At 40.8% G+C, this 21,521-nt stretch overlaps 1 protein-coding gene across 1 annotated transcript; it reads left to right on the top strand.

Annotated features, from left to right (window-relative positions):
• Nucleotides 1-2,788: 2,788 nt before the first annotated feature.
• Nucleotides 2,789-19,398, top strand: ism2b (isthmin 2b). Its single transcript, XM_008398237.3, has 6 exons — nt 2,789-3,687; nt 9,973-10,218; nt 12,288-12,615; nt 14,064-14,201; nt 14,291-14,359; nt 16,570-19,398. The coding sequence occupies exons 1-6, from the start codon at nt 3,577-3,579 to the stop codon at nt 17,085-17,087; spliced, it is 1,410 nt and encodes a 469-aa protein (XP_008396459.2). The 5' UTR covers nt 2,789-3,576; the 3' UTR covers nt 17,088-19,398.
• Nucleotides 19,399-21,521: the final 2,123 nt, after the last annotated feature.

The following is a 21,521-nucleotide window of genomic DNA, read 5'->3' as shown; positions in this document are numbered from 1 at the left end:
TGGTTTTGGAGGAAGTCCTGGACGATGCTGGAGTGGCCCATCATATATAGTTGCCTGACGTGAACTTTGTTGAAAATCTCTGGTGTGGTTTGAAAAGGTGGTTGCGGCACTCTAGCCTAACATTAGAAAGGAACTGGAGGACTTTGCTTGTAATTAATCTGGCTAAGGTTCCTCAGGAACACTGCTACTAGCTGATATCTGACTACTAATCACGTTTGCAGTAGCATTTTATTTTTTTCTTTGAGACTTGAGTAGTCATGAAATGTAAAATTCAGCGTTTGATGTGGAGAAGTCACTCATAATATTAGTTGTAAGATCTTTAAATAGCTTTTTTTTTCACTTTATTATTGCAAACAGCTGCCAGTTTGTTCGTTTTACCAATAAACCTAATTTGCAGCTGGTGTTGGAACTTGTTTTGTTTTTCCTCCTGACTTTCCACATACGAATCTGCAGTTAGTCTTTAATGAATATGTTCAAAGTCTGGGCTTTGGGAACAAAATAATGTGACCTATACTTCCCAAACCGAACTGTTTGGACCACAGGAAACTGATCAGCCACGTTTGTCTTTGGAACTGTACGCTGGTTGACGGATCTGATCTGCAAAGCCATGATGTTTCTGAACCATGCTGCTAGAAAACTGTGCCACGAAAATTAAATCAGTTTTGAAGTTGAATCCTTGTCTGACTAGTTTTGTTTTATTTACTGAAATAAGCCAGGACTGAAACTTTTAGAGCTAAAACAGCAAAATACAAAGGACAAGTCGTTAAATTTATTCGCTAAACTTTTGAGGGTTTTAATGTTTATGGAGCAACAATTTACAATAATAATGTTTAAAATTGACTTAAAGTACAAGAACGCAATGGACAAATTTCACTGTCATTATTAAAAAATAAACCCAAAGTGGAAAAGCTGATTTATTTACATGATGCCAACTGGGAATGTCATCATCGACGACTCTCAGGACGCAATTATGGATTTTCATCAATCTGGGAAGGAATACAAGACCATTTCCAAACAACTAAATATACCTCAATCAACTGACTTGTCTCGGTTTCTCAATTGGATTTTGATCTGGACTTTGACTAGGTCATTCTAACACATGGCTGTGCTTTGATCTGAACCATTACATTATACCCGGATTGCTTTCCTGATGGAAGGTGGACTTCTGCACCCGTCTAATCTGCTTGAGCCTCTAACAGGGTTTCTTTCAAGTTTGTAGCTTGTATTGAGCTCCAGTCATCAGCTCAACTCAGTTTCCTGATTCCTGCATGTTTTTACCACCTCCATGTTTCACTGTGCGGTTGGTAAGTTCCAGGTCTTCATGCCTTCCTTAATACGGTCTGATTTTTGGACTGATCGGCTTATTGTTGTGGTTTTCTCATTTGTCGATGCTGGGTGTGCTTGCGTCCTCTCTCCAGAACCTCCAGGTCTAGGCGCCGAGGACAGTGGGTGTGTCTGAGTGCTGCCGTCACACCTGAGTGCTATCAACTAATCCACATCTGAGTTAAAAGGGTCTCAAGATAATTCCTTGCCTGGTGGTCAGCCACTGATGGTAGAAGTCAACCAAAACCTTTGACCTCCATTGAGATTTTTTAGTGAAAACTCATTGTTCTTGGCATTCATGTTTTTCTTTTGCAGTCCTCCACCAGAACGCAACTCGGACACTTACCTGACAAAGCTCTTTGAGTGGGTTCCTCCTCTGAGTCCATCTAGAGCGTACATTTGTCTCCAGGCACAGCCATAATGCTCCACTCATGAAAGTAAATCTATCCGGCTTCTCCTTGGCACTCAGACAACAATTTTGAGTGCTGCTCTGCCAGCAAGAAACATAAAAAAATATATAAATTAACAAAATCGTTCCCCTCAACTCCTCAGCCTGCCTGCTCTCCAACAGACCACCTGCACTTCCAGGAATCCTCACCTTCTGGATCACACCCAGCGACACATCTCCAAGTCGGACTGATCTGTTGTTCCCCCTCAGAACAACATTCCAAGCTCCCCAAACCCACTTACTTCTATTGTAAACAGACTTCTAAAACTAAATTGGATCTCAATATGTAGACTTGTCCAATTCTCTCACCTGAACTCTGGATTTGTGCAGGTCTTTCATATGATCAAAGCTTTAAATATCTTTTGGAAAATAACTCTGCTTTAAGCACTTAAACTAATTCATCCTTGATCTGCCTGCTTGTGTTTCTTGGTCATAACTAGGGATGTTTGATGTATCAGAATTAGCATCAGTATTGGCCGATATTAGACGTTTTTTAACATATCGGTATTGGCCCAAACAATAAAACTGGACCAAACTGATATTTATCTCCATCTTGTTGCTGTCTGTTTCTGGTATTTTTTTTCCAAAGGTGTCAAAACAGTAAAGAAATATATGTGATATGGGTGAATATAGTTTATCAGAAATAATAGCAATGTTAATATCGGATATCGACCCAAATTTTCATATCGGTGCATTGTTACTAATAACGATGTTGTTTATCCACTGATGTTCTCTAGCTAATTTTTGAGTCCTTCATAGTACACTGAAATTAAATTACATTTATTGATTAGGTAACTTTTGAATACAATTGGTTACACTGTATTTTATTTAGAGCAGATATTTTATTCAGAGTAAAGTGAATGAAAACACAAAAACAAATGTAGCCTACATCACATTAGCCTACAAAACATTTATCAATATACTTCACAATTTTGAAATTTTGTGATGGTCTGTCACATAAAAACTAGTAAAACAGATTGAAGTTAATGATAAAGTGACTTACTATGAAAAGTTGGGTTTATAATGCTATGCAACTGACTTTGCCTGCCTTCAGTCAGTTTTACTGAACAAACTATTGCATTCAACTTGTCAAGCTCCTCAGTGGCCCCACTGCACCCTCTCCACACAGCTGTGAGCAATCCCACCCCCAACTCCCACAGCGTGAAACCTCTTAATGCGTGCGTAAAAGAGGCAAGTTTGCCTAAACAGTTTGGCTGGGCGGGACGCGCGCACAAACACGTCGTATAAAACCGTTGGATGAACCTTGGCTTGATAATGGATTAACGAATCAAACAGACAACCAGCGAGAGCAACCCTTAACGCCCAGATGTCAATGTATTGGAAGAGAACACCCATCCACCCACTGACGAGCAGTGAGTCACAGTTTAAAGCAGCTGAATAAGCGTGCGCCGGTGCGGACGGGGAGATTCAGCGTGGGGTATTACACTCTTTTTTCCCCCGGGTACTTAAAGCCCGCCGCCGCCGCAGCGGTTTTCATGGGGAAGAGAAGCGTGGAGCTCGAGCCACCGAACGAACCCACAGCTGCTGCGCGAGCCTCTGGTGTATCCGACATGGACAGTGCGCGGGATGCCGTCGCACGCTGCTGGTGCGCATCTTTATAAAGAGCGACGGTTCGACCGACGAGACTTCAAATCTCCATCTGTTGTGAGCTAAAGTCAGAGCCAAGCGGTGGACGAGAGTTTGACGACAAGCGTTTCTCCTGAACCAGGCCGCCGCCTCGCCGAGAACAAACCAGAGAAAAGTACTTTTAAAGAAACTTCAAAGGGAACACCGCCGCAGAGAAGATGCGTGGAGAGGTCGCGAGGAGATTTCAGATGCTGCTCGCGCTTTGCTCGATTCTTCTCGTCAGTTTGGGAACGGGCTTTCCAACAAAACGCAAGAGTTTTACTCATAAAGTAAGACACTTTTAGTTAAATCTACAATTCTGTTGCTAAGAACGTTAAACAATAAAAATGGTTTGTCTTAATCAAATTTTCACTTAATCCATGCATTTTGGGTTTTATATCAGATTCCTGGTTATTTTTATTAGCAAATAACCTTTTTTTAAAGCGATAACATGGGTTGTAGAAAGTTAAAGTAATTCTGTTATTCCAGAGCCGGACCAAAATTATATAGGGCCTTAGAGGGAAGTTAAGTTTGATACCTCTCAAAAGGATTGGGTCTTAAGTTTTCTCGTAATATTATGTGGTATTTATTGTGATAATGATAAATGTGTAAATGTGATGCTAGAAGTTATTTAAAATCCTTATCTTTTGGCAAAATATCTGTAACTTCATTGCCAGAGCCCCACAAATGCGAACAGTACTCTACCACCTTTAAAATAATTTGTGTAGTTGATGTAGCAGCACAAAATAAGAGCATTCTTCACCATTTCTAGGATACTAATATTTATTCATTCTCTCATGAAACTAAGGCAGTGGAAAGTGGGGGGATTCAAACAATGACAACCACTACTTAGTCTTCATTTTTAATAATAAAAGGTAACACTTTATTTGAAGGGGTGTGCATAAGACTGACATGACACTGTCATCAACATGGCATAACACCTGTCATGAACATAAAGAAGTCTTTATGAATGTTTATGACAGTTGTCATGAAGTGTCATTCAGTAAATAATGACACTTTTACTGCAAAGTTGCTCTAAAAGTTGCTCTAAAAGTTGCATTGAAAGTCCATTACAAATGCCAACTTTGCATTAAATTGTCATTATTTACAAAATCATGCAAAGTTGGCACTTTTAATGGACTTTTAATGCAATTTTTAGAGCAATTTTGTATTAAAAGTGTCTTTATTTGCCGAATGACACTTCATGACAACTGTCATAAACGTTCATAAAGACTTCTTTATGTTCATGACAGGTGTTATGTCATGATTATGACAGTGTCATGTCAGTCTTATGCACAACCCTTCAAATAAAGTGTTACCAAAAAAAATTTACTTTTCATCATTATAATTAATTCCATGTAATTAATCACTTATTGCCTCTTCCTACTTCCCAATGCGCTACCAATATTGCCTTTACATATGTTTGAAAGATTGTCACAAAAATAATTTTTTGTTTCATTTTGAAGAGCATCAAGGTCTTTTGAATAATACCAAAATCATAAGTTAAAAATGTTTCACCAGTTTTGTATCTAAAATTTGGGAATTTGGGGAAATTTCATGATTGACTTGACATTAAAACATAAAATTTGGCACAGTTTCATTATTTTTTTAGTCATTTTCATGGTACTTGTGAAGGACTACTGAAGGAAGTTGGATTGTGTAAAACATGTTAAGACAAATATGATCGATTGTCGTCCTGTTATTTATAACAGTTACAATAATATTGGCTTTGAGTAAATTTGACCCATATCTGATCACATATGCGACCCACATCTGACTTTTCATGGCGGTCTGAATGTCCCATTTCCGATGTTTTCACCCCCAAAAAAACCCCCAGTTTTGCCCCACTTCCATACTAACTTGTATAAATATCTAGCAGTTTTCAAAGCATCTGTAGTCAGAACAGCCATATAGTATCAACAATGAAGTGTCCACCACTTCTACTACAACCTTTAGACATTTTGACACAGATATAGTTTTTTTTTCTTCTCAAATTTGAAAAGCATGTACCTAATTGCGTAAGTTGAGTTTTGGTTTTAAAATAAACTAACAAGCGAATAGGCTGATTTAAGCAACGCTGTCCTAACTTGAGATCCTCCAAATGTAAAAGAAATGGAGGTTAAAGCCTGGAAATGTTGCTAACAGGAAGTAAATAAATAAACGAGTATAATTCTGAGTGTCTTTTGTTTTTAGAGAAACTCACGGTCTTGACTTGTAGCACTCCAAACTTTTCATGAATGTGGCTCATGAATCACTTCTGTGATCATTTTCGTGCCCTTGGGGGCCCTCTGCTGGTGTGGGGGCCAAAGTGATCTGTTTAGTTTGGCTACGGCTGGGGCCAGCTCTGTATTATTGCAACAAAAAAGCAAATCCTAAATGTGTTTCCAATAATAATGCTGAATGAGTACTATAAACAACTTACTCCTCTTTAAAATGTTAATCTTTTCCCAATCACTCCAGTAGGATTTGTGTGCAATATAAAAACAACAGCTTTCCTGTGAAATATACGGCATAAGCATGACACACACAGTTTAACCGCTGTAATTTATACTCTGGTAACTGATTACATTAATCTATCATGATTTAGTTTTGCAAAAATAATTAGCTGATTTCCACCTTTCGACTCAGATCACGTTGCTCTGTTTTTCCTCCAACTCTCTTTCCATGTATAGTAACGTTTGTCATGATCGGGCACACACCCTGCCATCATAAATCCAAACTCTGTGCGTAGCTCGGCACGCCGCACAGTGTGTGTGGCGTGTCTATCTAAGGGGAATGTTTGTGTTATGCGCAGACATATTTGGAAATCAAAGTCTGTTGGTGGATGTGTGTGCGTGAGTGAGTGTGTGTGTGCGTGCGTGCGTGTGTCAGGGTTCTGCTGTTGTCTTTGAACTCTCCATCTTGTGTGGCCTCCCATTGATGCCCTGTTGGGACTTTCTCTCTCATCATCTGTCTGATTGATGTAAAAGCATAAAGGGGCAGAGAGAAAACAGAAGGAAGGAAAAGAAGGGAGTCATTAGAGTAAGAAAGAGGAGGGGAAAAAAATCCCTGCAGAGTGTGTGACGGTTCATTTCTATTCCCAGCAGTTTGTGGAAGATGACTCCCTACCTGTGCTTGTGACCTGCAGTGTGTAGAAGGCTAAGACAGAGGGGAAGGAGAAGGTGGAGGCTAAGATTGGTAGACTAACTAGATGCTTATGTAACCAGAATAAGGGAGGCCTTCAGCATCTCCCGTACTGGGGCTCAGGTCAAGTGTCATTCATCTGGCTGTTTACGTTGGCTCTTTTTTTGTGTGTTAATGTGGAATTTCCTGTTTTTGGGTTTTGCCCCCATCTCTCTTCAAAGTGGAGAAAGAGGAGGGTTGTGTCGGAGTGGCCTGTTTTCCCCAAATATCAGGACCTGTTTGCTCTGTTCACTCTCTGCCCTCCTTTGCCCCCCCCCCTCCCGTTTCCAAAGCTCCACAAGCTCACCCCAGTTCCTCTGAGCATGCATTCGCTGTCCTGTTTCTATTTGAAAAAGATGCTGATCAAAGAGCATCCATAGTTTATTGTTCTTCTGTAATGGTTTGGAAACAGCCAAGTGCAGGGGCCTTTGATTTCTGCGCGCGCATAAATCAGGCCTGCCACTCTGCGTGCCTTCCCAGACTCCCCGCCAATCCTACCGGATCTCATCCCTAGCCCTTTACTTCGGTCCCCCCTCCCCACGTTGGCTTCGCCCAGCCTTCCAACCTCCTCTTCCCTAACCCGAATGTGTGTCATCATCAGCAGTAGCAATGGCAGTAGCCCTAATTGGGCGTAATCTTTTAAATCGCTTTCAAACGGCTCTCTCTGCTTATCTTCAAGAGAGACTGCAGTCTCCAGGTCAGGACTGGTGTACCCCTTTGCATTTTGTGCAGTCTCCCTGTTAAGCACGCCGCATGCCATCAGCCACAGGGCCTTTGATCAGGGGAGCCCCACTACCAAGTAAGGAGGAGAGGAGGAGAGCAGGATCAGAAAGAACAAGGGGGAGGAAGAAAGGAGGAGGAGAGTGATATACAGGGCGAAGGAATACAAGATCCAGATGTGAAACAAGACGAGATGAGGAGGGTGTGAAAGTATGTGGCCTCTTTCATGGCTCTGGACTTCAAGCTTTTTGTGTTTTCATGGTTGTGTTAGATATATGCGAGTCTTAGGTGAGAACCGTCTGGTCCAATATAACAGATATAGCATTGTAGGACAATATTACAGTGTCGGACAACGATTCTTTATAGGTATTTGAATAAGTCCTGAACACTGGATTGACATCTTCTTTAAACTTGTTGTCTTTGTTCAGCCCAGAAATAAAATAAATATACTCAAAAGTAAAGCTGTACTGATCAAAGATTTATAACTCATATTTGTAATGATTTCAGCCAATTTCAAACTATAATTATCAGTTTTCTTATAATATGTCTGAGAGAGTAGTGAACTAAAAGCTGGATTTTATTCATTTAAAACAATACTGATAAGGGTGGACATTGACAACTGCCTTTAGCATCTTATGTTAGCTATTAGCAACATTAGCTGTGAACAAGAATCTCTGTGTGTATTATCCAGAGAACATAGACCCTTAAATCTGAGATTTCCAAAAGACACAGCTTGGTTCTACTCTGTTCAGAAACAAGCTCAGGGTCAATTTGCTGCTCTGCCGATTCAACAAAACGTCTATAAGGAGGGTATGAATTGATGCTCTGTTTAAGACAGCTCCTCTTTGTACCTGAAAAAGTCGGGTACAACACAACCAACTGCCAGACCAACCTAAATAAACACACAAATTGCCTCTGCATATCCTTTAAGAAGTGACTTTTGGGCCTCCTTTTACCTTATTTTGAACATCAACATCCTACATTTAACTGAAAATGGATAACTTTCAGGATACCTCCCTCTGTAACAACTTCCACTGTGAAGGATGTGGTTAGTGTGATCTAAACTAGCTTAAATACTGAGTAGAAAAATATCAGTTTTTTGTTGTTGTGTTCGTTGGCTTGTTTCTGACTTGTAGGTCCCCAATAACGACATGCAAACAAAAATAGTCCATTTTAAGTCACCATCCAAAGTTTTCAGTGAATCTCTGACGAAACTATCCAAATCTCAACTCAGCCTGTTTGACCAACTCAAACAACTTTTCACCCATATTTAGATATTTATAGATCTATTTTATTGACCATATGTTTAATGTCTTTCAGCTAATTTCCATTTGTGGCGGAGATATAATATTTTACAATTTGGTCAAAAACTTCAGAATACAGCTAAATACTAAAACCATAAACATAATATCAAGCAACTTTATATCACAGCACATTCAAATGCTTCTTTTCCCATGAGTTTTATTTAGAAACACACATAACTAGTTGCAACAAAATATTGAAGTGAATCTTCATCCTAAAACATGTCATAATGTATTGCTAAAGGATTAAGTTTTTTGTGCATCATCTGTCATTTGTATTAGTTTAATTAGTCTACTTTTGCTAGACGTTGAGTTGTTCATTTTTAATTTATTGGACTATGAATTGTGCTTGCTTGGAATATTCCCCAATAATGGATTCAGTCTGGGGTTGAAAGGAAAAAAGATCCCTAATATCTAACCTGTTTGTCACCATTATTTAAGTCTATTTGAGGAACAAGGCTGAGTTCATCGTTTATCAGGTCTGGGCTGAGTTATCTTCTTTGCACGCTTCTTGTGTCTTGCACTCTTGAACAGTGGCACAAGATCTTTATGGGACAATCACAGGCATTGGAAAGTACATCGTCTTCTGGAGGCCGTAACTACAAATCATCAACTCACTGTTCATGAGTTCAGACAGTTCTCCTCCTCTTTGGCCTTTCAGCTGCCCCTGTTTTACTGGGCATGACCACAAGCTGGCTCATCTCCAGTCGTAAACAAGGACCAGCGTAGCATACGACACATAAAAGACGAGAATCAGACCAACAGAAACGAGGTGCGGGTGCACGTTTTCACCGTTTGCCGTCACTCTTTTTGTCAATTCCTTTTCTGTGGCTGTGAGACCCTTCAAGGTCACATGCAGAGGGGGGAATAAAAACAGCAGCAGGTTCAGACACCCTCGCATCAGCCCAGGAGTCCCATGCCCCTAACCCAGGCCCTCTAATTAAGGCTAAAAGAGGATCTCGCCGGGACAGGACCCCCTTTGTCCACAGCCTGGATGCCATGACTGTTGTGGGAAAAAAGAAAAAAAAAAGGAACGAATGCTGGTTGATCACTTGGCTAGTAATTTGGATGCCTCAAGTCTTTTACAAACTGCTGACATTGCAACAAAACGAAGAATAGTAGTTGTTCTTACAAAGAAGTACCACACTGGCTATGTTCCCCAATGACCAGCCAGTGTGCTGAATTGGTTCTGCAGTAGTTTGCAGAACCAATTCTCCACCAGCGTTGCACATTTCCTGTCGCAATAAGCCCTGAATCAATTAATCGCATGATAAATTAAAAAGATTTTTGATCATTTTCACTTGCATGGTTGTTTGTTTTTTCTTCTTAATGAAATGTCTTGTGCCTGTGCCAGACAGTTCAACTATATGTATATTTTGTGTTTTCCATCAGATTCATGGCCATCCAGTTCACACTGGTGGGATCCAGCACGTCTCTGAGGAGCAGCAGAACCAGGTCCAGAGCATCCTGCCTGAGCCACACAGTCACCAGAGGAGGTGGTCTCACCCCCAGCACCGCTCTGTTGGTGTTCTTCCACAACCTGAGCCCGAGGAGGAGACCAAGCCTTTTATCTTCGACCTAAACAACTTTCCAGATCTAGCCAACGCCGACATTAACTCTCAGAACCCCAACATACAGGCACGTGTGAAGAAGGCACACACACTTTGAAATGTTAAATTAGTACTTTGCTGAAGCAGCTTGTCTGTCTGTAGGATAAATTATTAATGCTGTCAATCGATAGAAAAACTGAATCAGATTACTCAAATTCGGACATTTTGATTAATCGCGACTAATCACCAATTTTATGAGCTTGAAATGTATAAATCTACATTTTTAAAACATGTTTACAAAAATTTTCCATTGCCTCAAACCAAATGTCTGAAGATTTTCAGTTCTCCAGGTTTTCATTTTCAGGAAGATTTTTTTTTAAAGTAATTTGTTTCAAACTTAGTTTAGAAATGTTAACTGATTGCGCTTCGACGAAAGGATAATTCGATGGAAGGATAATTTGACGGAAGGATAATTTGACAGAAGGATAATTCGCCATCGCAAAAAACACTGCATCCAACCATGGTTTTATCCACACATCCATTGTCATGTTTAATATTTTTTTGCCACTAGCTGGACAAAGGATCTGTGGACAGGATTCAAACTCGAGATGTCCGCATCGATGTCTATAGCTTCGCGGCGCCCGCTGTAACTGCCGTGTTTTTTAAAGCGAAATTTGCCGCTGAGCAAACCAGCCTGACTCCTCGCCAATCTCTTCACACGATATTGTTAATAGTAGCATCTTTAAACTAAAGTTTAAATTAATTGCGTGTTAACACGTTAACGGACAGCCCTATAAATTACTAAAACGTTTTAAATTAAAAGAAAATAATGGGTGTTACAGAGAAAAGTTATAAGTTAGTGTACTTTTTCTTTAAAGTCTCCTATTCTTGTCTTTTTGCTTCATTCTTCTGTTAAAATTTGAAGGCAGATATCTCTATAATCATGTATCCATTTATCCTCACAATTTAGGATAAACAAAAAGTTTAACATTTTCCAATTAAATTATTCTGTCCATCTCTGGGTAGCTAAGGGGTCGTTATGGTGTAAAATATGCCGATCAGCTACAGCTAATAATATCTTTTCCTCCTGCAGCTTTTCCTCCTGTTCAAGTCGTATTCGCTCCTCCTTTTCAGTGATGACTAAATCTTTTGTGAGTTACCATATAAACACTTAAAACAGCAGGTTGTACAGTTTATATTCAAACAAACATAGTTTTAGGTCTGATGAATCTGCTGAATTTGGCTTTGGGAAATGCAGTTGCATCTAGGATGAGTCACCTTTCGGTAATAAGAGGTGTTTATCCCGAATGAAGCTTCACTACTTCCATAAGAGAGTTGTTTGATCTACTGAATGCTCATGCCCACTGATTGACTTTAAATCTATGGAAAGATTCAGTCATAAGATTAGTCACCTAATGATTTGATAGGAGTGGGTTTCGGACGACAGCTTGCCAGTTATGTGATGCTTTAAACGTGCATAAATACTTTACTGAAAGTTTGTAAATGTTCATAAATTCAAAATCAGACTTTATACAGGAAAAATTAAACTTTTTAAGAGATATGTAGAGAAATCAGCTGTTGCCTAGAATTGGAAAATGTTCATGTTCATTGGCCGATGAAAATCCAGCCAGACACTCCAGAATCAGATCTTTTTTCTTATTAGTGAGCTTACCATACATGTGACACTGGAAACAACCCTCTTCAGTGTTGAAGTTGTTACTGATTTTCATTATGTTTAAAATGCAGTTCAAACGGTATAATCCAAGACATGTTGACATAAATTTGCTGTGAAAAAATGAGAGAAAGAGACATATCTGATAAAAGAATGAACTACAACAATGCTTTTATTGTATCATTTTGAACTTTTAACACCTGTGTGATATGAAACACATTGGATTTTGAAAGACTGGCAGCTTTCTAGAGTCAACTTAAAGATCCGACTCTTTTAGGGAATACAGAAGGAGACTACTAGTGACCCATGCTGAGTCATCTGTACTAATTACCAAAACTAAATCGTCTCAAGTTGTGGAAGTATCGACGGGTGAAATCTTTGAAAAGAAAGTCTGAAAATTGGCCCGAAATCAGTTTCACCAAAGCTTTTCCTGTCTTGGTTTGGAAGCATGTTGTTAACAAAGCCTCTCCAATTGTTCCACGCAGGTAACCATAGAAGTTGTTGACGACCCTCAAATGGAGGTAGAGATGGACCTGGCCAACGAAAAAGACTGGCTGCCTTCCTCCTCCTCCTCCCCGTCATCCACAGTGGATTGGATCGGAGGCAAGAAGCTCTTCTGGCCCCTCTTCTGGAGCTACACCGATTCCAGCGAGGAAAGCAACAGCAGGTCGGGCGCAGAAGACACCGGCGAGGAAGAGGGGGAAGACGATTACTCTCTAGATTATGGAAGCGAAGAGCCCCTTCCCAGCGGAGTGGGGGGAGACTGGGACACTCGCTGGAATGAGGGTTGGGATCCTATGGAAAGCTACTATGGTAAGATTCACATCTACTAGCAATGCCACAAAAAAAATAATAAATCAAGTACACAACTTAAAGTAAAACAAACATAGTGGAGTGATAAGATCAAAATGAACGAACAAGAATCACTTATTTAGGGCTTTCCGCTGTCAGATCGAGCCGAACGATGCCAGCATACGAGGAAGCATGAGCACTCGACCGTGAAGACATTTGCGGGCCGCGGCCACTTTGAAGTCGACACTGTCGTGCCGGTCTCAGAGGCCCGCCGTTTGAAGATGCCTTCCGATGGGCTCGCTAATAACAGCGTGAGGCCGTCACTGTTCTCTGGGACAAAACATCCCTCTGCTTGTGGACAATTAGAGGACAGATTGGGAACAGAGAATGGCAGAGACCATTTGGCCGGCTCTTTCATCCCTCCCCGGGACCCTTTGGGCCCCCTCCCTTCACTTCTCCCTAACCTCCCCCCACCCCGTTTTACGCCCTCACTGTCCTGCGCGGCGCAGCCTTTTAGGCGAGTTCAAGAATTTGGGAGGCTGTAAGGGCACCGCATAACTTGTTTTGTGTCTCAGCTTTCACAGACAACGTACTCAGGGATAAAAATAGTAAAACAAAAAAAAAAAAGAGAGAGACAAAGAATCGCGAGGTGTGCGCTGTCAGAGTTGGAAAAGGAAGTGAATCCCAAATGCAGAGCCCCAATCGGATTGGTATTTAGCCAGTTTTGAGGGTTGTTCGAAGCTCTCCTCAGATTGATCCAAATATTTTATGGTTGAGGAAGTTTCTGCAGGTGTATCTCTTCGCGTGTGAATTAAGCGATTATGCATATTTTAATCTCTTTCGATGTTGTGTGTACAGGAGAGAATCAGTAAAGGGCAACAATGCAGCTTAAATGGTCACATCTAACGACTTTGTGAACATAAATTAAGGGTGCCAACCTTAGCTCGTTCTGTAATTACAACCTCCCTGAGACCTCATGCCCCTATGGCCACATGGCGAGCTGGCGTTGCCCACAAAGTCAAATTGGGTGCCTGCTACACCCAGGCTGGTATTTCTGCACCCACCTCGCCTTTAATCAAGAATGACTTGTTTTTAGTGTTATTAACACCACAAGGAAATATGGTGCGGAGGCGGACAGCCACAGCACAACCTCTCTCCCTCTAATTTCACTCAAGCCTGCTTAAAAAGAGCAACGGGTTGCATGGGAAAGGTTAAACCAGGAGAAAATTGTCATGTGTATAGCCTAAGACGTTTAGGAAACTTTGAAAGCTTGTTCTGGATTAGAGCGTTCGAGTACACAGATTCCTGTCAAAACAAAACTTCTGTTTTGTTTTGTTTTTTCTGCTCTGTTTTTACACTGATCTAATCACAGAGTGTATAGCTGGCTTTGATCTCCACGAAGTAAATCACAAGCGCTTATGCTGGGTTTGGAGTGCGTGGTGATTTTGGATTTGTTTTCTCTCCCACAGAGAAGGAGACAGATGAATGGACTCCTTGGTCTCCATGCTCGGTGACATGTGGACACGGTGAAAGAAAGAGGACTAAATCCTGTGGCTACTCCTGCACACTGACTGAAGCTTCAAAGTGCGACCTGGAGCCTTGCCCTGGTAGCGTTTTACTTCTAGCTTTGTTTTAAAGAATTTTTTTTTAGTCTGATTTCTAATCTAATTTCACCCGTTTCCTTTTGTCCTCGTAGGTGACGTCAACGCTGTGGTGGAACCATTCCCTTTTGAAATGGAGAACGGCACCGAACCGTTTGGAACAGGTGGGTTCTTTCTATCAGAATCTGGAAGAAAATCTGTTAGAGACTGTAAAATACATAAGGCTAGAGTGGAGGTTTACTTTCTAGTAGGGCAGCAACTCAAAACACACAGTAGAGTTGGGCGGATCAATCCAAAAAATTGATCATAATGACAAGTCAAGATTTCATTTTGATTTGCTCTCTAATTAAAATTTGTTGCACTGTATTTAGGAAAAATGCACAGAAATCATGCTAATTTGGCATTAAAGTATTTTGTAGATACCTATAAACTTAGCCAAAATTATGTTTGAACAAGTTGATTCAAAAGAGAAACTACTACAATCAGAAGTTGGATTATATATGCATGTATTGACATCAGCAATACTGGTATTTAGCTGGTATGGGTTCAATACCAAAAAGTGCTCTATCACACACCTCTAACATGCAGCCAAAAGCTACAATGGGTCAGATCAAGTCACACTGTTTGGTTAGAATGGTGAAATCCATTGGAGATTCTGTGATAGAACTTGAAAAGTGATGCTCAAAGGCCGAGTCCAGGCATTCTTAAAAAGTCTGAAATGTGTGTATCTAAAATTAAGGCCTTAAAATGTCTTTAATTCGTAATAAAAAAATCAAGTGGCCTCAAATATGGTAATCAAGGTCTTACATTTTTGTTGCAGCAGAACTATTTAACATTGTGTAGTCTGTCTGTTTTTAAAAATGTTTTCACACAGAACATTTCTGTCGTTTGTGACTGAGGGTTTGCTTTCGAGGCTACCTGTAAACAATATACCACAGCTAGCTAGCTACGTTTTTCTGTCACTGTTGAGTATACATTTATTGCCAGTCGGCTGGATGACCTTTGTCTTTGCCATTGACTCACTTCTGTTGCCAACTCCAAACCAAGCTAGGTGCTTTATGTGCAAAAAAGCACAGCATTGAAGGGGTTAAGACCGTAGGCGATTTTCTTACGGTTCTTGAATTTCATTCATAATGGTCTTAAAAAGGTTTTAACAAGTCTTAAATTTCAGAAATCCTATCATAGATTCTGTCCATATAATCTGACTGACTTTAGGTTATTTTGCAACGAGAGACAGCCAAGAAAAACTGGTATAGACTTACCCTTAAAGACTTGAAGCTGTAGAGTTAGAAGGTCAGTTAGCACTTAACTTTAGCCTCACAATTGTCCAGTACTTCATGTTGGTCTACTACCAAAAACCCCAATAACATTACTCAGAAGTTTGTGAAAAAGCATTGGGATTGTTGGTAGGGCTGAAACGATTCCTCGAGTGATTCGAGTACCTCGATTATTAAAATTCCTCGAGGAAAATTGACCTGCCTCGAAGCTTCGTTAATTTATGTTTTATCATTTAGCGCACCGTGTTTCAGCCGGAACATTATTTGCGTTGCGCGGAGCTCTGACTTCCGCTTCTGAGTTGTTGACGGAAGCTACGTGTTAGCGGCATAACGTCCAATCTTCAAGTTCAGCCCGCGGGGATTTTTCTGATTGGTGATAATTCCGGGTTTTCATCGTTTTTGTGGGACCAATAAACATCCTTAAAATGACCGGCGCGATGCCGGGAATCCGGCAGCCTTTCTGCTCCGGAGCTGCTGGTTGAACGGCGGGAAGAAGCTGAGGAGGATTTATACAGGTGAGCGGAGAGACTGAACACGGCGGGTGGCTGAGGGTTGATGCTTACAGGGTAAGAGCAGCTTTACGGACGAACCGCACAATAAACTTGTATCATCCCGGTCTGAACAAACGGGAGGCGGAACATGGCTGGTAGATGAGTTTCTGAACGGAGGAGCCGTAAATATCCCGTATTGCTCCCCCGGTCTACAAAAAAGTAACTGGTAGGGAAGCACAAATGTGGAAAAAATAGACTGATGTTGATATCCGATAGTAACACTGGTGTTATGGAAGATTTACCAATATTTTATTTCATAATTGTTTTTATCCGATTACTCGATTAATCGTAAGAAAAATCTATAAATTACTCGATTACTAAAATAATCGTTTACAACAGCCCTGTTGGGGCACGATGCTACATAGCTGATATATTTTCCCTCGAGAAAGCAGATTGTTCTTGTTCTGAACTGTAATATAAACGTTTAGGAAAGGAACCCATAAGATTTCAGCTTGGCTCCATTCTGGCACCTGTTCACCCTATCAGCAGAGCTCTTGTAAACTACTAAAGACACAGCTTTGCTTCCTCTATCCTCTTTCCCGACAGATGTGGACAGCTGTGAGAAGTGGCTGAACTGCAAGAGTGACTTTCTCCAGAGGTATCTGCAGCAGGTCTTGTCCGAGCTGCCCAGCTGCCCCTGCTCGTACCCGTCCGAAGCGGCGTACACCGTGGTGAGCCTCTACGACGAGACCCGAGGGCGGCCTTTCCGCTGGCACGACGCCAGCGGCCCGAAGGAGCGGCTGGACATCTACAAGCCCTCGGCGCGCAGCTGCATTCGCTCGGCGCTTTCCAGCGACTCGTCTACTCTGGCGGCGCAGCACTGTTGCTACAGCGACCGCGGGCACCTGATCACGCGGGGGAAGGGCGCGGGCACGCCGAACCTCATCAGCACCGAGTTCTCGCAGGAGCTGCACTTCAAGGTGGACGTCCTGCCTTGGATCCTGTGCAAAGGGGACTGGAGTCGCTTCCACGTGGTGCGGCCGCCAAACAACGGACTGAGTTGCCCAGAAAACCCCCATGAAGACGTGTTTATGAATGAACTTGAAGAGGCCAGAGAGTACTGAGTTACGACAGCCAAAACAACTACAGTCCTAATTTATGATGAAACAGCCTCTGCTAAATAATAAATATTACCTTAATGCCACATATGAGCTATTAATCATGCAAAACCCTCAAAGAACATTTTCATTTGTGATTGTGAGCTTTGATGAGGTTTGTGCCCACAGCATCATTGTCCTTCATCCAGGCTCGGCCAACTGGTTACATGAAAAGATGAGGCGGGGAAAAAAATTATTGGTTGTCATCTTCTCACACATTTGGTGTTGTATCAGTTGATTTCTTTCTAAAGTTCATTCCCTCTGAGGCTTGTTTTCTTTTGTCCTGTAGTTATTGCCTAATATTGGATGATAACATGTGGCCTAAATCCTATATTGCTTCATAAAAGTTTAAATGTTATGTCAATAAAGTGGTCCTTTTCAAGATACAAACAAAGGTATAGTTAGCTAATCAACATCTCAATGCTGCTACAACGTAAAAACCCTCAGGCTTTACGAGGATTTTAACAAATGGACACGCAGATCCAAAAGACAACGCATGCATTCGCTGCTTATTTTTTCTTTCCTCCATCACAACTGCAAACTATAAAGGAATATGGATCTGAATGAGTGATTCGAAAGGCAAAGCGACTTTTCACAGTCAATTGTCCTTGTAAGACTTGTTAGAGAGCATTATGAAAGTAGCCTTTAGGCGGAAATGATCCAGAAAAATACCATTCCATTTCAAACGTTTTGTGGCGCTGACTCAATTTCAGCCGTTTCCTTTCACGACCAGGAAAAATACATAATCCGGGTGCCAAAGAGATACAAATCAGACTGTTGGTGCCAGTGTAAATCCAGCCTCAACATCTCTACTGTGCAGATGTAGACGAGGAGCAAGTTGGGCAATGGTTAGATTCTGCATGTAGGTGTCTCTACAATGTTCTCAGGGGGGGGGGGACTAACTGATCATGCCAAACGAAATCGGTTCATTTACCTCATCAACAGGACACTTTCTGGATCTTGTACAGAAGCATGTCGGGGCAAGAATCAGTCTATGTGTAATCCAGATAGAAAGCGATGAACTGATGACGCTTTTTCAGAAGGCATTTGGATCCTTTACGTTTGGTTAATTCTTTCAAGCTGCTCGATTGAACCGGATTGGATAGAAAAGACATTCCTTCCTACATAAAGTCATGAAGTCAGCTGACACAGGATATTGGCACCGGCAACAGGAATAAGTTGGTACGACCAAATATTTCAGACTTTAGCCATTATGTATGGTGCGTGATATAAAAAAAAAAAAAAAGTTTTTACCTGTGGCCAAACATATTTCAGCTTCGTGATGGACACACATAAAACGTGACCGCTGGACTTGTCCTTTCTTTCCAATCTTATTCCACGGATATTCGCAACAAACCTCTTTTCAGGTATTCTGCCTCCACACGCAAACAGGCATTTGTACTATGAAATAGCCAATTTTAAAGTAAGGCACTTTATTTTATTTTACTTTGTTTTGGGTTTTTTTTTGCCATTCATTAACAATTTTGTTATCGTGAAGGTAAGCTCAACGGAAATGCTGCGTTATTTCATGAAGTTTCATAACATGTAAGAAGTGTTGATATATAAAAGGAAAAAAGCATGATCTTTTTGTGATTTCTGGGTCTAGTATTACATATTATGGTGTTGTACAGTATTTATTTGTCTGTTCTGTTTTGTTTTTACGTTTGCTGAAGCTTTGAACTGCCTCTACACTCAGCATGGTGCACTAATTGAATTGAACAAATGAAGGCACCCGGTTACAAGGGAAGCATTTTTGCCTCATATCACTTTAAACAGCAAACAGTGTGTCTGTGTTTCAGTTTTTATGTTGGGACTGCTCTATGAATATGTTGTTGCAATTATACTGAAGAAATATATAAATATATATATATATATATATATATATAAATATATATATAAAGAGTTTGCATTCATCATCTGACATCTTAATGTGTTTTCTTTTACCACACCTTAGACAAAGGTGGTTTCAAATCACCTTTAGTTTGCTGAGTCGAATTTTCCAAGACAATTTCCTAACACATGTGAGACAGAAGCCACCATAAAACAGAGTGTTACTATTGTAAAACAAAGACAGAGATTTATGTTTAAAACTGTTTCAGCATCTTATGTTAGCAATTAGCTTCATTAGCTAAGTGTGAACAGTAGTCTTTGAGTGTTTTGTCCAGATAATGCAAAGCTGGACTTGAAATTAGCTTTTGAATGTTCAATAAAAAAAATAACCCCAGACATTTAAAGCTCAAAAGAATAAAACAGTCAGCTCCTCCTGAATCCTGCTCCAGATTAATTCTCCTCCTTTGCTAGTTCAACAAAACGTCCTCAAGTCAGAATTGATGTCCCGCGGCAGACATAAACTTTTGTAAGTTGAAAAAGTTGTGTGTGAAACGGCCAAAACCACAAAAGCAAAATGACCAGCACCCGCCAAAGTCTACTTTCCATTGTAGTAGCCTGACAGAAAAGCCAACGGCCAAATAGAGAATAATATTTTCAGTATTATTCTCTTACAACTTTTGTTGTGCTTCTGACTTAAACACCTGAGAGACACTGAAAATCACCAGCTTTGCATCTTCTTCCCATTGCACAAAGAGTGTTGTGGTTAGCACAACCTGGCACATATGGTTCATTCACTGATCAGAAAAATAATATTTTTGAGTTTTTGCCTCAGCAGTTAGCTGAGATGGTTAGTCAGACCTTATCAAGCTGGAAATCTATTGATTCTGATTTAGTCACTTCGGTAATACTGAAAATTGTAAACTTTGAATTTAGCAGCTTCGACACTGAAGAATGTTGTGATGTGATGTTTAAGTTTTCATGTTGGCCACCAGGCGTGGCCGGTAATGCCAAATATCTTCCCACAGTAGCGACTTCGTCATTGAAGAGTGTTGCATTCTGCGTGATCTGGTACATGTAATACATTCACTGATCAGTAAAACACTGGATTTTTTGAGTGTAAAAAAAAAAAAAAACTCAAAATTGCCTGACCAACAATTTTCTTGTCTAAAAAAACAACACCAACAGATTAGTCACAGTTTAATCCTGATAAGAAAATAAGTGTATGCTCCTTTTAACATTGTTTGTTCCACTGAGTGTGATTTAATGAGAAACCACAATGTAGGAAGCCAAAGAAAGGTCCATGTTTCATGTTGCTTGGTCTATCCGCTGCACAGAACTGATGGAAACTGGAAAGCTCTGCAATCTGTTAAAAAAAAAACAAAAAAAAACAGTTAGTGGTTTTGTGAGTTAATGCCCACTCTGATGAGGAGTAATCAAATGAGCCTGTAATCTTTTCCCGTCAAAGCTACGTTTTCCACATGCAACAGATCCTGCAAATAACAGGAGCCGGCTACATGTTGCATCCCTCTGCAAACTCGCAGACTTGGAATGCAATCGCTAATTTCATCCGAGCTTCGGGTATTTCCCCTGCAGGTTTATTTGATGTGTTCGAGTCATCGGTCATGCGCGTTCTCTACTCAAAACAGCCACCCACAGCCTTGCATTCACTCATCTTCTGGTGGTTTATGAAAGCGACAAATTTTCAAATGTGATGAGAGGAATCACGGCCGATGCTGCAACGCTCAATTGAACATGTCGGACAAAATTCAGCTGTTCTTTGTAAAAGCTCTTAAGCCCCTTTTATGCCTTAACTTACAGCCAGCATCCATGTGGTTTCTAGGCTGATCTATGCCGGCCACAACGTTGTCTGAGGCTATAGTCTTTCTAGAGGATTAAATAACCTTGAGATTATAAAATGAAAGGTCAGAGTAATGCAAATCCATAGGCTTAGGCAATGCAAACGGTACTCTCAAATGCTCTGCTTTCAGTTGGTCATGACATCCGTACTTCTCTCATTGTTCCCTTTGACCCGTGATTAGAGGTACACACACTGACTATAAAAACAAGTCACAACCAACAAAGACTATGAGCAGTACCTGTCTCCGCTGCAGTTTTTGCTTTGAAATGAACAACAACAAGCATAACTCCGTCCCCCCATGTGGTTCTGACGTTGACTACAAATGGGTAGTGAGTGAAGGAGAGCCAGACAGATGCTGACCACATTGCTGCCACAGAATAACAGATAAATAACCACAGATGTGCAGACGGAGGAGAAAGTCAGAGCAGGGAAAAAGCGAGGAGAGAGAGAGAGAAAATAGGGAGGCGAACGAGGGACATGAAAGAAGAAGGGGGCGGTTTGGAAACACCGTGGCTAAGAGATGTTATCTGACACACTGAATGAAGCGGGAGTTTTTTGGGGGGTTGTTTTTTTTTTTCGCAGCTTGTGAAGGGGGCATGCGCATCATTTGCGGAGAACGCTATGATTACGCAGAAGTTTAAAACTGTTCAGTTGGAATGAGCTTGGCTAAATAAGAAATGAAAAACAACAACAAAAAAAAAGGCTGAACGATG

This window comes from Poecilia reticulata, chromosome 21 (assembly GCF_904066995.2).
Source record: "Poecilia reticulata chromosome 21, P_reticulata-male-v2, whole genome shotgun sequence".
NCBI classification, from domain to species: domain Eukaryota; kingdom Metazoa; phylum Chordata; class Actinopteri; order Cyprinodontiformes; family Poeciliidae; genus Poecilia; species Poecilia reticulata.
This window is presented reverse-complemented; position numbering and strand designations above follow the sequence as displayed.

What these genes read in the sequence shown, in the direction of transcription:
- ism2b (XM_008398237.3), top strand. Translation starts at nt 3,577, where the DNA reads ATGCGTGGAGAGGTCGCGAGGAGATTTCAGATGCTGCTCGCGCTTTGC. An exon ending in CTCAGAACCCCAACATACAG is followed by an intron (nt 10,219 to 12,287) that starts GCACGTGTGAAG and finishes TGTTCCACGCAG; the next exon opens with GTAACCATAGAAGTTGTTGA. An exon ending in CACCGAACCGTTTGGAACAG is followed by an intron (nt 14,360 to 16,569) that starts GTGGGTTCTTTC and finishes CTTTCCCGACAG; the next exon opens with ATGTGGACAGCTGTGAGAAG.